The sequence below is a fragment of the Bison bison genome, unplaced genomic scaffold (assembly GCF_000754665.1).
Source record: "Bison bison bison isolate TAMUID 2011002044 unplaced genomic scaffold, Bison_UMD1.0 scf7180017864327, whole genome shotgun sequence".
In the NCBI taxonomy this organism is placed as follows: Eukaryota; Metazoa; Chordata; class Mammalia; order Artiodactyla; family Bovidae; genus Bison; species Bison bison.
Genome location: NW_011494899.1, coordinates 1,928,861 through 1,943,783, shown reverse-complemented (window position 1 = coordinate 1,943,783; position 14,923 = coordinate 1,928,861). Strand labels below are relative to the sequence as shown.

The following is a 14,923-nucleotide window of genomic DNA, read 5'->3' as shown; positions in this document are numbered from 1 at the left end:
GAGAAACCTATATGCAGGTCAGGAAGCAACAGTTAGAACTGGACATGGAACAACAGACTGGTTCCAAATAGGAAAAGGAGTATGTCAAGGCTGTATATTGTCACCCTGCTTATTTAACTTATATGCAGAGTACATCATAAGAAACGCTGGGTTGGAAGAAGCACAAGCTGGAATCAAGATTGCCAGGAGAAATCTCAATAACCTCAGATATGCAAATGACACCACCCTTATGGCAGAAAGTGAAGAGGAACTAAAAAGCCTCTTGATAAAAATGAAAGAGGAGAGTGAAAAAGTTGGCTTAAAACCCAACATTCAGAAAACTAAGATCATGGCATCTGGTCCCATCACTTCATGGGAAATAGATGGGGAAACAGTGGAAACAGCATCAGACTTTATCCAAAATCACTGCAAATCATCTCCAAAATCACTGCAGATGGTGATTGCAGCCATGAAATTAAAAGACGCTTACTCCTTGGAAGGAAAGTTATGACCAACCTAGATAGCATATTGAAAAGCAGAGACATTACTTTGCCAACAAAGGTCTGTCTAGTCAAGGCTATGATTTTTCCAGTGGTCATGTGTGGATGTGAGAGTTGGACTGTGAAGAAAGCTGAGCGCCAAAGAATTGATGCTTTTGAACTGTAATGTTGGAGAAGACTCTTGAGAGTCCCTTGGACTGCAAGGAGGTCCAACCAGTCCATTCTAAAGGAGATCAGTCCTGGGTGTTCATTGGAAGGACTGATGTTAAAGCTGAAACTCCATTACTTTGGCCACCTCATGGGAAGAGTTGACTCATTGGAAAAGTCCCTGATGCTGGGAGGGATTGGGGGCAGGAGGAGAAGGGGACGACAGAGGAAGAGATGGTTGGATGGCATCACCGACTCGATGGACATGAGTTTGCGTGAACTCAGGGAGTTGGTGATGGAGAGGGAGGCCTGGCATGCTGCGATTCATGGGGTCGCAAAGAGTCGGACACGACTGAGCAACTGAACTGAACTGAACCGAGGTGGCATGCAACAGACATAGTTCGATGGCCATGTGCCTTACTATGAGTTATGATTATGACCATTGATTGAGCAATTGCTATCTGCTTAGGCACTGGAGTAAGCACTTTACATGCATTAGCTCATCTTCACCCTCTCCATAATCCTAGGAGGCCACTGCTGATTTTGTGATCTGCCGTTCAGTGATGAAAAGATGAGAAACTTGGTTGAAGTCATATGTAAGTAGTAGAACCAGACCTGGAAGCCTCCATCTGTGGTGAGGCCTCTTAGCCACTAAGCTATAGCACTACAGGTATCATGCAAAGGACACTCAGCTTGGAGCCAAGTTTTCTGCTAGCTGTGTGGCTTTAGTGAAGACTAAACTGTTCCAGTCAATCACTTAAAAGAAGAGTGTCATGGGAAGGTTGGGAAGACTAATAAGATCATCTGTATATAACTGTTGCACAGGAGAAAGCGTTGTTATGAATTAAGATTAGGGAAAGTTTTAAAATGTGACAGTTGAAAAGAAATGATTATTCACTACTTCCTCTTTTTGGCATCTTTTCCTATATTCTCTGTCAAATGTCCTGAGTATCATTGTGGGAAGACAATGGTAGAGACTATAGTATCTTGGAAATATTTTAATTTTGATACATATAGGTCTAACTCATTCTTTGTAATTGCTACAGAGTAATCCAAGCTGTGGATTAAAAAAAAAAATCATTGCTTTGTGTTTGGACATCTAGGATGTTTGCGTATCTCTGTATTATAGACAATGCCACAGTGAACATCCTCATTCATGCTGTTTGTGTACATGCTTCTCTAGAGAGGAGATGTGGAATTGTTGGGTCAAAGAGCACACCTAAAAATATGCTTGCAAATCATCTCCTAAAATAGCACTGCCTGATAGAAATGCAGTGTGAGCCATATATGTAGTTTAACATTATCTAGTAGTATTAAAAAGGGAAATATTATTATTTCAACATGTAACCAATATATGAGATACCTTATTTTCCTTTTTAGAAAATAAGCCTTCAAAATATGACATGCTGTATACTCATGATATACTTCAATCTAGATACTGAATTTTCATCAAAAATTTTTTGTTGTTGTTTAGTCGCTAAGTCGTGTCCAACTCTTTGCAACCCCGTGGACTGTAGCCCACCAGGCTCCTCCGTCCATGGATTTCTCCAGGCAACAATACTGGAGTGGGTTGCCATTCCCTTCTCCAGGGGATCTTCCTGACCCAGGAATCGGACCTGGGTCTCATGTATTACAAGTGGATTCTTTACTGTTTGAGCCACCAGGGAAGCCCTTCATCAAAAATACTTGGCTGTATTTAGAGTTTATAAACTTTTCAGCTGAAAACATTAAAAAATACAGTTCTCAGTTGTACCAGCCATATCTCAAGGGCTCAATAGTCAAATGAGGCCAGCAGCTCCTGTTTGGACAGCCAGATCTGAAATTTTTGTCCCAGTTTATCTGGTCCCAGTAGCAATGCATGAGAATACCTGTTTCTCCTCACGTTTAACTTCACTTTATATTATGGGAATCACCCTGGATTTTTCTGCTGTGGCATTACCATCAGTGTAATTAAATCATTAATTTTGTAAATACGTATTTAATGCTCATCTCTCTCAATGAACACTAAGCATATCCGTGTCATTCTCTGCAGTATATCCTATGCCTAGAACAAAGCCTTAGTACACTGTAGGTGCCCAACAAACCCTTGTTGGATGGCTGTGGTGCTGTGGTAGTGGTTTAGTCCCTAAGTAGTGTCTGACTCTTGCGACCCCAAGGACTGTAGCTGGCCAAGCTTCTCTGTCCATGGGATTCTCCAGGCAAGAATACTGGAGTGGGTTGCCACTGAAGGACTAACTGTAGAGCATCTGCCACATTAGACCATTAGGCCACTGAGGCCAGAGGCAGAGTTAAGGATGGCGGAGGAGAAAAATATAAGACAGTTGTATTCCAATGAAACTGTGGGGCTTCAACAGGATTCTTCCACTGCTTCATTAGAGCTTATTATTTGTGAGACAAAAATGAACCCCTAGTTCATCTAAGTCGCTCTCAATTTCTGTTATATACAGCCAAACCTTACTCCTAATTTGTGCTATCACACATAGACACACCAGGGAACTGAAAGATCTCTGCTTTAAACTATTTCTAGTCTCGTTCCAAAACACTTGATGATTGTTAAAGATTATCAGTTATATCTCAAAGGAAACTCGCCAGTCAATGCCTTGAACTGGTTGCAGCCTAAGTGCAAGAGCAGCGTCTGTGTCAAGGAAATCTAGATGTGTCCGAAAGTTGCCTCTGCCTCATTGCCATGTTAGGATGTCTGCCCGCAGCATGTGGACTTGTACCCCGCTAGGCACAAATAGTGCTGGGTGCAAGGCCCTGTGTGAGCAGCACTATTCCTGAAAATCTCTGCCCTTTCCCCCAGTTTCTGATGTTGCACCTGCCTCCTACCTACCCCTTAAGAGTCCCTCACTTTCCTCCCATGGGGAGAATGTGTCTTCAGAGTGCAGGCTCTCCTCCTCCATTCTTTGATTGATGAATAAAATTTCTGCTCTTCTTTGTTGAACCTGGTCTCAGCTGACATGAGCAGCACTGGGCAAGAGAAGGACCCAGTTGGGGGCCCCTCAGTGTAAGAGGGAGGGTAACAGTATAACCTCAAAACTCTATGCTGGGTGAAACAAGGATCTGGATCAATGTGGCAATTTTGTTGTTCTTACATTGACGGTCTTACACTATCATTAAGTCTATCAAACTAATTCGTGTTCAGCAGCTTCAGATTCTATGAAGTATCTTCACATTTGTTATAATATCTGACTTTTACTGTTTACTGATTTTGACATTTGATTTAATTGCTGTAATGTGGTAGAAAAGATTGTACCTGCCACCAGAATTCTTCTTAGGAAAAGCGGTTTATTGGAGAGAAAATTACTTGGAAAAGCATTTAGGAAGATCCTTTGGTACTCAGGAGTGGGTGGAACTGCTACACATGAAGTCAGGGGAAGAAACTTACATTGCTTCAGAGAAGGAGGGGAGGTCTAGAGAGCAAGAGGGCAGAAGGCCATGTGCCTTGTAACCCATTCCTATGACCTCTGAAGTCTTGACTAAACTTTACTAAAGTAAGATAAGACTTGATGAGAGTAGATTATGAAACTGAGATTGAACCCTGCATCCAGGTTTATGGGGGTAAGCAATGGAACAAACAAGAATTTCGTTTAGAATCTTGGGGACAAGGTAGCCACAGCTGGCATCTACATTCAGTTACAATTCTCATTTTAGGGATGAGGAGAGGACATTGAGACTCTGAGCAGATGTGTCAGGGGCACACAACGAGCATGCAGCAGAGATGTGACTTGGCCCCACGCGTTCTGACCCAAATACCACACACTCGGTCAACTCCATGACCCTTCTCGCTTGGGTGAGTCATCTGATAAGCCTGTCACCAAAGGTTGGTTAACTTCTCCTCTGTCCTGGTGTTACACCAGGACTCATGGTGGCATAGCCACAACCCTGAGATTTTAAAGATTAATTTCACTGCTAAAAATGCTCTTCTCTTTTACTTACTTGGTAAAATTGTAGTTCACATAATCGATTTTCACAAATTCAAGAGACTCAGAACCTTTTAAATCTGGGAGCTTTCTTTCCTTGGCCATTTGTTCAATCATCTCCATTCCAGCTTGAACAGCTGTGAAGCAACCAAAGAAAATGATTATTTTTTAATTAAAATTTTTAATTTGACTTTTTAAACTGTTTATTTGTTTTTTTTGGTCACGCCATGTGGCATGTGAGATCTTAGTTCCCCAACTAGGGATCAAACCTAAGTCCTCTGCATCGGAAGTACAGAGCCTTAACCACTGGATTGCCAGGGAAGCCCCAGAAAATGTTTATTGATCAAAACAAGATGATGATGGCATAATATCATTAAATACGTATGTGAAATTTATTAAGTAAAATCATACTCCTACATACTTAGAAAACAAGATTCTTACAAGGTGGATGTTACTGTCCCCACTTTGTAGAAGAAAATGCTAGTCCTCAGAAAGGCTACTGAAATTGTCCGAGACCCCAGAGCTAACAGCATGAGAATATGTTAACACAGGACAGTGTTAGGAAAAATGTAAAGTATCATTATTATCTTGTTTTGCAGATGAAGAAACTGAGCCTCAAAGAGGTTAATTCTTGCCTAAGTCACACAGCTAAGAACTGGGGGAGACCATAGTCAAATCTGGGCGATTTGACTCCAGAGTTTGTGCCTGTTCCAGAAAATTATATTACACTGTCCTCTTTCTCTCCCAGATTCTTTAAATTCAGGAATTTTGGATCTGAGATCCTTGGACTATTAGTAACTCTTCAACACCTAAAATTCTAATAAAATATTGTGATGTGTGTGTGTGTGTTTGTCCATCTAATTTTTCAGGGGAGAGGGTTCACATTTTCATCTTATTCTCAGGATACCAGCACCCCCCAGAATTGAGTAACCACTGATTTTGTTTAATTCTGAAATAAGCCCATCTTTATATAATAGCACCACAGAACACGCTTCTCTGAGCTTGAGGGGAAATAGAGCTCTCCTGCCCATCAGAACGCTTGAGAAAAGTAATTCACACAATAACGAAGAATGATCTTTTCATTTTAACCTTCTCAAGGAGGAAGCTTTGTTTTCACTCCTTTCCTTTTAGCTTAAGCTCATTTCCACTTTCCTATTCTTGTTGGAAATTAAGGAGAGCAGATTTATCCTCTATAATACTGTGAATAGCATAGTAATATGGAAATATAAAGACAGAGGTAAAGGATAGAAAGATGGAATCCAAAGCACTCACAGACAGCTTGGGTTTGAATCTCAACACTTTGGCTCACTAGCTTGTGTGACTCTGCAAGTTACAAAATCTCCCTGTCCTTCACTTTTCTCATCTATAACATGGGATGTTAGCAACTGTGGAGGTATCTGTTGACACATGTGAAAATAATGTAGGTAATCTTCATTGGGAATTTGCTATTGCAAGATTCTGTTCCAAGTGCTTTATATGTCCAAGATGTTCACTGTGTATGCATGTACAGGGGAAAGAGAGGTGAGGAGTGGAATATGAGTCTGTGGCTGTATTTAGATATGTCTGTTGTCAAGAGGATTATTTTTCAAGCAAACACTTTCCCCTCAGCCTTCTTAACATCTCTGGATCGGCCCACTGCCGAGCTTGTCTCAGTCATGAGATACCCCAATATGAGCTTCTGGATTTGGGTCAAAGACTCCACTTGGGAGGTGAGTACAGCCTGGCTTCTGAAAGCATCCAACTCACCATAGTCCAGGGCCCGCTGAGTAGCCCTCGCCTTGATTCCAGGGTAAATGGCCTGAGCAGATGAGATGTAGAGATTCCACAGGAGGAAACATCCCCAGAGGACTTGGACTTGGGCCATCTTTGTACACATCTGCAATTAGCCAACATTTAGAGTTCCTTTATTATGCTTTCTCATTGCCCAATCCAACCTAACATTTCTAGGTTTTCTTATTTTCATTGCTTACTTCCAGAACTCACTCACTCACTCCATCCATCCATCCATCCAACCATCCATCTAACCATCCATCCAGTGATCATTTATTGAACACATCAGAATGTGTTCCAGGTGCTGAAGATGTAGAGATGACCCATGTGTGACCTCTGACCTTTGCTTTCCACAGAATAGTGGGTGAATTAGACATAAACCATGGCACCCCACTCCAGTACTCTTGCCTGGAAAATCCCATGGATGGAGGAGCCTGGAAGGCTGCAGTCCATGGGGTCGCTGAGGGTCGGATACCACTGAGTGACTTCACTTTCACTTTTCACTTTCATGCATTGGAGAAGGAAATGGCAACCCACTCCAGTGTTCTTGCCTGGAGAATCCCAGGGACGGGGGAGCCTAGCGGGTTGCCATCTACGGGGTTGCACAGAGTCGGACACAACTGAAGTGACTTAGCAGACATAAACATACAGATAATTGTAACACAGTAAGATATAGTGCAATGCAATACAAGAGTCTTACAATAAATGTAACAACTTGGATATATCTTGGGAAGGATATGCTTTGGATATGAAAGTGGGATGGAGGAATTCTTGAGTTCTAGAACAAATGAGTCAGAAGTTTGGAAAGGTGGCCTCAGTGGATGTGAGACAACCACTTATCTGCTTTAAGATCCTTGTTGACTCTCCTTTGCCCACAGGACAAACAGGTTTAAGCTCTTAGCATGGCAATCAAGGCCTTTCATAACTGGCTCCGGACTTCTCCCATGCTCCTGACCCTCCTCTCCTATCTCAGTGAGGGTAGAGCTCTGAGCTGTCCACACTGAGCTATTTACTGTCCTTCGGTTTGTCAGTTCTCTCACAGTTGAGAGCTTTGTCTTTAACCCTCGCAATATAAACATACATGCATGTACATCTCTTTCTGTCTCTCTATTTTTGCGTCGCATGCCCACATCTGTCTGGTGAATGCATCCTCCAGGGCCAGCTGCACAGTTCCTTCTGGGAAAACTTCTCAAGTGTTCTTCTTCTGGTAAAACTTCTCAAGTCAGGTCTGTCACTTCTGCCCCCGTCCTGTTAAAGCCCTCCAGTGGTTCCTTATCTTACTCAGCAAAAAATCCAAAGCCCTTCTACCAACTGCAAGGCCCTGCCCTGCTCACACCTCTACTTCCTCCTTGACTTTCCTTCATAGACATACCTGGCTCATCTGGACCCAGTCTCATTGGCTGACTTGATCTTCCTTGATCACTCTAAGCAGCCTGGATCTCAGGTCTTTACACTTGTTGTTCCCTCTGCCTGGCAGAGACAGCTTCCGGAAACCACGTGGCTGGGCCTTTCACTTTCTTCAGGTATTTTGAGAGATATCTCAGTGAAGCCTTTCCTAACCTGTCTAAACGAAACACACTCCCCATGACCTCGATATTCCCCATGCCTCCCTTGCTGCATTTTTTCTCCAAAGCACTAGTCATCACCTAGCATGGTTTCTAGTTACTTGTTTATTTTCTATCTCTCCTACTAGAATTTTAAGGCTTCACGGAGAAGGGCTTCATCACTTCAGCACCTTGAACACTGACTGGCATCCAGTAGGCAAATATCGATTGAATGAATGAATGGCTTGTCTCTTCTTTGAGACTATGAAGTGGGCCAGGCATGACTTTGGAGGTCCCACAGTACTCGGAACAGTCCTTGATTTTCATATGTACAGTCCTGCATTGTGATTGTCTTGTCTGACTTACTACTATGATTCCAGAGCCTAGTACAATACCTGGCACATAGAAGACACATGAAAAAACTTACTAAACATCTTCTCCAAGGAGAAAGACCGCATCTTATTCACTGTTATCTTGCTAGTGCTTGACATATACCAAATGTTCAATGTACACTTACTGAATTAATGGATTCAATGAATTAATGTCACTCCATTTTCTTGATGAATGAAGCAGAGGTAGCAGCAACATCAGTGATACAGGTTTCTTCTAATGACAGTAGAGTTGGTAATGCATTTACAGGCCTTGTTTCTAGTTCTGGGAGTTTACAAGCTGGGGGACCTGTCATTCCTGTATTACCCACGGAGTTAACACACAAACGTGAAACTAGTTAGGGGAGCACTTGAGGGAGTGGTCAGGGAAGAGGGAGTTGTAGGAGCTGTGTATTTAGACAGAGGGAGGAGTCAGGCCAGTTGGGGCAGGGAAGGACCCCAGAGGGGCTGGGATTCAGGAGCAGTCCAGATGAAGGGGAAGGTCACTGTAAGAGGTGTGTGTGTGTGTGTGTGTGTGTGTGTGTGTGTGACACAGAGAGAAAGAGAGAGTATCTCTGTGCTTGGCCAAGATAAACAAAGGACTTCCCTATAGCTCAAGTGGTAAAGAATCTGTCTGTGATGCAGGAGACCAGGGTTCAAGACTTGGGTCAGGAAGATCCTCTGGAGAAGGAAATGGCAATCCACTCTAGTATTCTTGCCTGGAGAATTCCATGGACAGAGAAGCCTGGTGGGCTATAGTTCATGGGGTTGCAAAGAGTCGGACATGACTTGGTGACTGAACAACAACAGAGAAAACAAACATTTTTGTGTGCCCTTGGGTAAGACCATAGAAATGGGAATGCTACGAAGTAGACAAAGGGGAGTTCCAGAGAATTTATCTGAAAGGAGCACAGCAGTCTGACCAGGGGAGGGAGTGTCCGAGTAGGGCTACTGCTGGCTTATGTTGGGCTTTTGTGTGAAATGAGAAAGGATGCCCTCTGGAGATATACCAGCCTCTGTGGGACCAGCAGAGAATGTCCCAGGAAAACCCCACACGAGTGTATCCAGCTTGGTGGCAGGGAGAGGGCTGCTCCTCTCACCCCTGGGGCTGGCATTCTGTCCAGTGCACAAGCTTCCCCACTCATGCTATGGGTGTATGCTCAGACTGGTGAGTACTCATAGGGGGCATTTTGCTAGAGGGCCATGAGATCGAGAAGTAGAGTCTTGATTTGTCCTGTATTGCATAAATCCACCTTCAGGTATGAGAAGAGGCTGGTTCAGTCAACCTGCTTACATTTGTCAGTGGATCTGTATATCCCTTGTCCAGAGAAGTCCCCAAACTCATCCCACTATTGTTATTGTTTAGTCACTAAGTCACGTCCGACTCTTTGTGACCCCATGGACTGTATCCCGCCAGGCACCTCTGTCCATGGGATTCTCCAGGCAAGAACACTGGACTGGGTTGCTGTTTTCTTCTCCAGGGGATCTCCCCAACCCAGGGATCTAACCTGTATCTCCTTCATTGCAGGTGGATTCTTTACCATTGAGCCACTGAGGAAGCCCAAACTCACCCCATGCTTCCTGATTAATACCCGCACTTAGGCTGTTGCCCTTCACTTAGCCTACAGAAAGTCTGTGCATCCTTAAGGTTCACTGTAAACATAGTTCTCCTTCTGAAGCCATTTATGACTTCCCTAAGCTAATCTCATTTCCTTCTGAACCCTCAGTCAAAATATATATTTATTCATGTGCCTATATTTCCTTTTTTTTACTTATTGTCTGTCTCCTCTACCAGAATATAAGTGCTGTGAGGCCAAAGGCCTTGTCTGGCTTGGAGGTTTCAGAGCCTGAATCCCTCAGTGTCTTGGACGCGGTGAGTGACTGATAAGTACTGATAGAGGGAATCAATGAATCATAAGCAAAGAAATGGCCTTTATTTTTCCCTTGAATATAACATACCTTATTCTTCTAGGAACACACTCAAGAGAACCCCCTGCCCACGAGAGCCAGGTGCCAAAATGTCCAAAAGAGCAAAGTGAGCCCAGCAGAGAGTTGAACACAACATAGACATTCCCAGCAGAATGCACATACACGGAGGTTTATGCGCACGGTGGAATATTATACAGCAGTGAAGATGGATACCTCTAGCCGCACACAACTAAAAGGAATAGGATTTATTTCACTCTACATTTTATTATAGCTCTTTGCAGAGGTGGTTAAAGCATTTACACACTAGCAGAGCATATTCATCCATTAGAACAGATGGTGGCCACAGTTCTAGAGCAGGGCTGGGGAGATTAGGTCTTGGATCATGGGTGGGACAGAGGAAGTCTTGGAGGAGTGGCCACTGTGGGTATACTGGGGGGTGGGGTGGGGGACCCAGAGCAGTGACTGTTTGCTAATAGATACTGAGGTATTTCAATATTTTAAAACTGCTATGACCTTATGCCCGGAGAAGGCAATGGCACCTCACTCCAGTACTCCTGCCTAGGAAATCCCATGGACCGAGGAGCCTGGTAGGCTGCAGTCCATGGGGTCGTGAAGAGTAGGACACGACTGAGCGACTTCACTTTCACTTTTCACTTTCATGCATTGGAGAAGGAAATGGCAACCCACTCCAGTGTTCTTGCCTGGAGAATCCCAGGGATGGGGGAGCCTGGTGGGCTACCGTCTATAGGGTCACAGTGTGGTGTCTCAGCTGTATGGACTTGGTCTTGGTAGTAAAGGACAAGCTACAGAAAGAAACTGGACAGTGCAGGGGGCAGGCCCGGGGTGCAGCTTGAGGAAGATAAGGTGAAGACAAGACTAAGGAAAGCACAGAGGAGCGAGAGCGAGAGCCGAGGAGAAAGAATTCCGGTAGGAGAAGAGGTCTCTCTGGTCAAGCAATGAGTGATCTGAGGGTTGGGGGAAATATGAGGAGCAGGATAAATGAGTGTGAGGCTCTCCATGTTCTGGGAGACAGGATGATATCAACAGCATTTTATACTCAGGGTGGATGCAGGAGTTAGGTCCAGTTGGACACTACTGAGCGACTGAACATGTATAGCATGCCATCTATCCTAGGCCTTCCTCGATCCTTTAGCTATCCTGGGAGTGGTCCAGGGGTCCTTGAGAGAGGGATAGGTAGAGATGGATGGGACAATGGGAGTAAGAGGAACACTCCTGGGGCTTAGATTAGTGGCTATTTACCAACTGGTATAGAAGTAGTTCCACATTTTAACAAAGGATGAGGCCAAACTGATGTGTAGTTATGTTGATATCACTGTAGGCAAAGAACTATAAATGGATGAGTCATGGCTAGGCAGGCATAAGAGAGTTTTTTTTAATTGAAGTATAGTTGATTTATAATATTGTATGCAAAGCAACTCATATATATATATAGATATATATATGTCTGTGCATATATATGTATATATATATGTCTGCTCAGCCACTTCAATTGTGTCCAACTTTTTGTAACCCCATGTACTGTATATATGTGTGTATATATATATATGATATATATATCATACAGAGACACACACACACACACATAGATTCACACACATATATACGTGTGTGTGCTGTGCCAATGCAGGAGATGCAGGTTCGAACTCTGGGTCGGGAAGATCCTCTGGAGGAGGGCATGACTACCCACTTCAGTATTCTTGCCAGGAAAATCCCATGGACAGAGGACCCTGGCAGACTATAATCCATGGGGTCACAAAGAGTCAGATACGACTTAAGAACTGAGCATGAGCATATATGTATATGGTTATTTTCCATTATAGGTTATTATAAGAGAGGGATTTTTAAAATTAATTTTTTAATTGAAGGATGATAATTGCTTCACAAAATTTTGTTGTTTTTTGCCAAACATCAACATGAATCAGCCTTAGGTATACATATATCCCCTCTCAGAGAGGGATTTTTTTAAATGAGGAAAAGATTTCATAATAGTGGAAAGAAATGAATGTTAGACCAAAAAGTCTATACCCATTAGATGTATGCAAAGTAAGGTAGAAATTATCTCTGCCTGGTATATAGTAGGATCTCAATAAATATTTGCTAACTTACTAACCAACTGGCTTACAAGATTCTTGTTAGCTAAGGAAAGTTCTAGAAAAGGTTGAAAACAATGAGAAAACCAAACTATCATATAAATAGTTCTTCATTTCTACAGTGAAAAACCACAATAAACCAAAGCAGAGATATTACTTATGAATGGAAGAGCAATTAAAATGATAAATTTATATTTCTTCACAATTCACAAAACTCACAACACTAGTATATTTCTGCCATTTTAGACATATGGATACAGAGGCTTAGAGAGTTCAAATGACCTGTCCAAGATCCCAGAGTAAGTCAGACTCTTGGGAATCAAACCTGTTCTTCTGGCTCCTAATTCTAGTGTTTAAGATTTTTTTTTTTTCATTTAATGACTTGACAGTACTACACTTTTCATTTTTATCTGGGAATTTTAAATAGGAGTTGCTTGATGCCATCTTTTATGTGGAAAGATTCATTAAGTGTCTGGAAATGTTCAAGTATCAAAGTGCAAATCCATTTGTATTCTCTTGGGCACAAATGGAGTTTTAAATTTCCTTCCAGCAGCCAAAAAACCTGTTTTCACTTCTTGGTTCAAGGAAGTTTCTGAAGTGGTCTACTTTGACGGAGATTTAGGAACTCAAAGCTGCATATAGAAAACACATATTTTTCTTCTTGAAATTTTATGAGTGAGTAAAATTACTGGGCTATAAAGGAATATATTGTATGTAACTTTCAGTTGAATTGTTTGGTTAGGATGATAATTTATGGGCAGGGGAGGAACAGAATCTTGTCAAACAAGGAGATGACTCCTAAAAGTTTAGGTAATTTGGCTGACAAGTAAGGACAGGGTGAGTTGCCTGTTAAAAGAAGGGATCAGGATGATTTAAAAACCTGCTAGCGAGTTACATGTTTTGTTGCTTCTGAGGAATTCTTCTTTCCAATACTCAAAGCCTCAAAAGGCATTACATTTCCATACCAGTATCCAGACAGAATAATACTTCTAAATTAAATGGCTTTTGCCTGAGCCATTCTGTTGACTAGAAATAAGAAAACTCACATACGACTTAGGAAAGTCCTGAGAAATATCAGTGTACCATTACTGCTCCTGAAGGAGAGCTTTGGCAGACTCTGGAAAAATTAAAAGGTGTGTTGAGTGAATGAAATGTGTAGCCTTTAAAATAAAGGCAAAGTTTGAGAAATTAAGTTCAATTGGTTTAAAGAAGCCTAGTCTATAAGAATATTCCAACCTAATGGTTAAGACAGATCATAAAATTGGTAAGAAGTTTAAATCAACAGGTATGGAATATAGGCAGACTTGAAGAATATTTCAAGGGATTCAGCCCACACATTTGATTTTATACCAAGATCTCTAATAACAAGGGCCTTGAAAATTTACCCCAAGTCTCCCCACCCCCATCCCCCAAAACTCCATACTTAACACATAAGAGTTACAAAATTCAGGTCGATGGGAAGGCTGTTTGCTCAGCAGGATCCAGGTCACTGTTGTGGTTTAAGACCTGATCCCAAAGCACAGAGATCACTGAAGTTCCTTAGTCTTGGCCACACCAGTCGAGAGACAAGTTAGAATTTCCTGCCACTGTGCTGGGTTCCCCACTGGAATGGAGGCAAAAGTAGAAGTCCAAACTATTGAGCCCCACTTTTGAAGGATGCAGAACTAAAATATGTAGTCTAAACCAACTCTCATTTTTATCTTAGGGCTGTTCACAGTTTTCTGGGTGGGCTGAATGATGTAAAGAAATAAAGCATAGAAAAGGTTAGGCAGACCAAAATAATTCAGGATGTGTGACAGCCGGCTGTTCAAGGTGCCCTACCAGATCTGGGTCATCTCCAGCAAGAGGGTAGTTCCCGTTGGGACGCTGTGCACTGGCAGAGACTTGAAGGTGGTTCAGGCTTCAAGTTGATTCAATCTTGGTTCAAGATTCTTACCTCAAGAAGAGGAAGTATCCAAAGCCAGGGAGCGCCTTCAGTTCCCTCTGCCTTTGAAGTCGATGTGTTCTCCACTGGAGCCTTGAACTCATCTGCTGCAAAGATGATAATTAAGTCTGAATCATCTAGTGGTGAATCTTTTTAAAAAGCCTCTTTCAAAATGTGACACATAATTGCTTCACTTCAGTTACCCAACAACATGAAGACATGAATGAACACTTCAGTCTCTACCTAGATGAGCAGACAATGCCACCTATGCAATAATTATCTCCCTAACACACACACACACACATACATGCACGTGCGTGCACACACACACATCCTGAGAAATTATTATGCCTACTTTACCAGAAAGCTTCAGAATTCCAGTGTATTAAAAAAAGGTGTGAAGTTGTATTGAATTGGAAGAGGAAGACTTTTCCTTTCTGGGAGAGTAAGCTGGTTTCCCTCGGTCAGGCTGCCTGTACTGAACGTTGCCACTACTGCCAAGGATACCTTTTGGACTTTCGGTGGATCAGATTCATTCTGAAAGCATCTTGATAACCAGGCCAACCTAGTTACCATCTTTATCTTTCAGGGTAGGATCACAGAAAGTATCTCTAACTATCAGCTTGTTTTTCAGATTTTTAATGACTTTCACTCCCAGCATTCCTCTAAAGTCAGTTTAGGTGGGTTCATCGACTATTTTGGAACTTGGTATCTATAGTCTCTAAACC

The 14,923-nt window shown here is 42.4% G+C and overlaps 1 protein-coding gene across 1 annotated transcript in view; it reads right to left on the bottom strand.

Annotated features, from left to right (window-relative positions):
- Positions 1-14,287, bottom strand: part of BPIFC (BPI fold containing family C) — a 44,413-nt gene extending 30,126 nt beyond the window's left edge. The window contains exons 1-3 of the mRNA XM_010853366.1: positions 14,208-14,287; positions 6,296-6,425; positions 4,566-4,686 (exon numbers count right to left, since the gene is read on the bottom strand). Coding sequence (XP_010851668.1) covers positions 4,566-4,686; positions 6,296-6,425 — 251 coding nt within the window. The 5' untranslated portion in view covers positions 14,208-14,287. The remainder of the gene's footprint in view (positions 1-4,565; positions 4,687-6,295; positions 6,426-14,207) is intronic.
- Between the last annotated feature and the right edge of the window lie 636 nt (positions 14,288-14,923).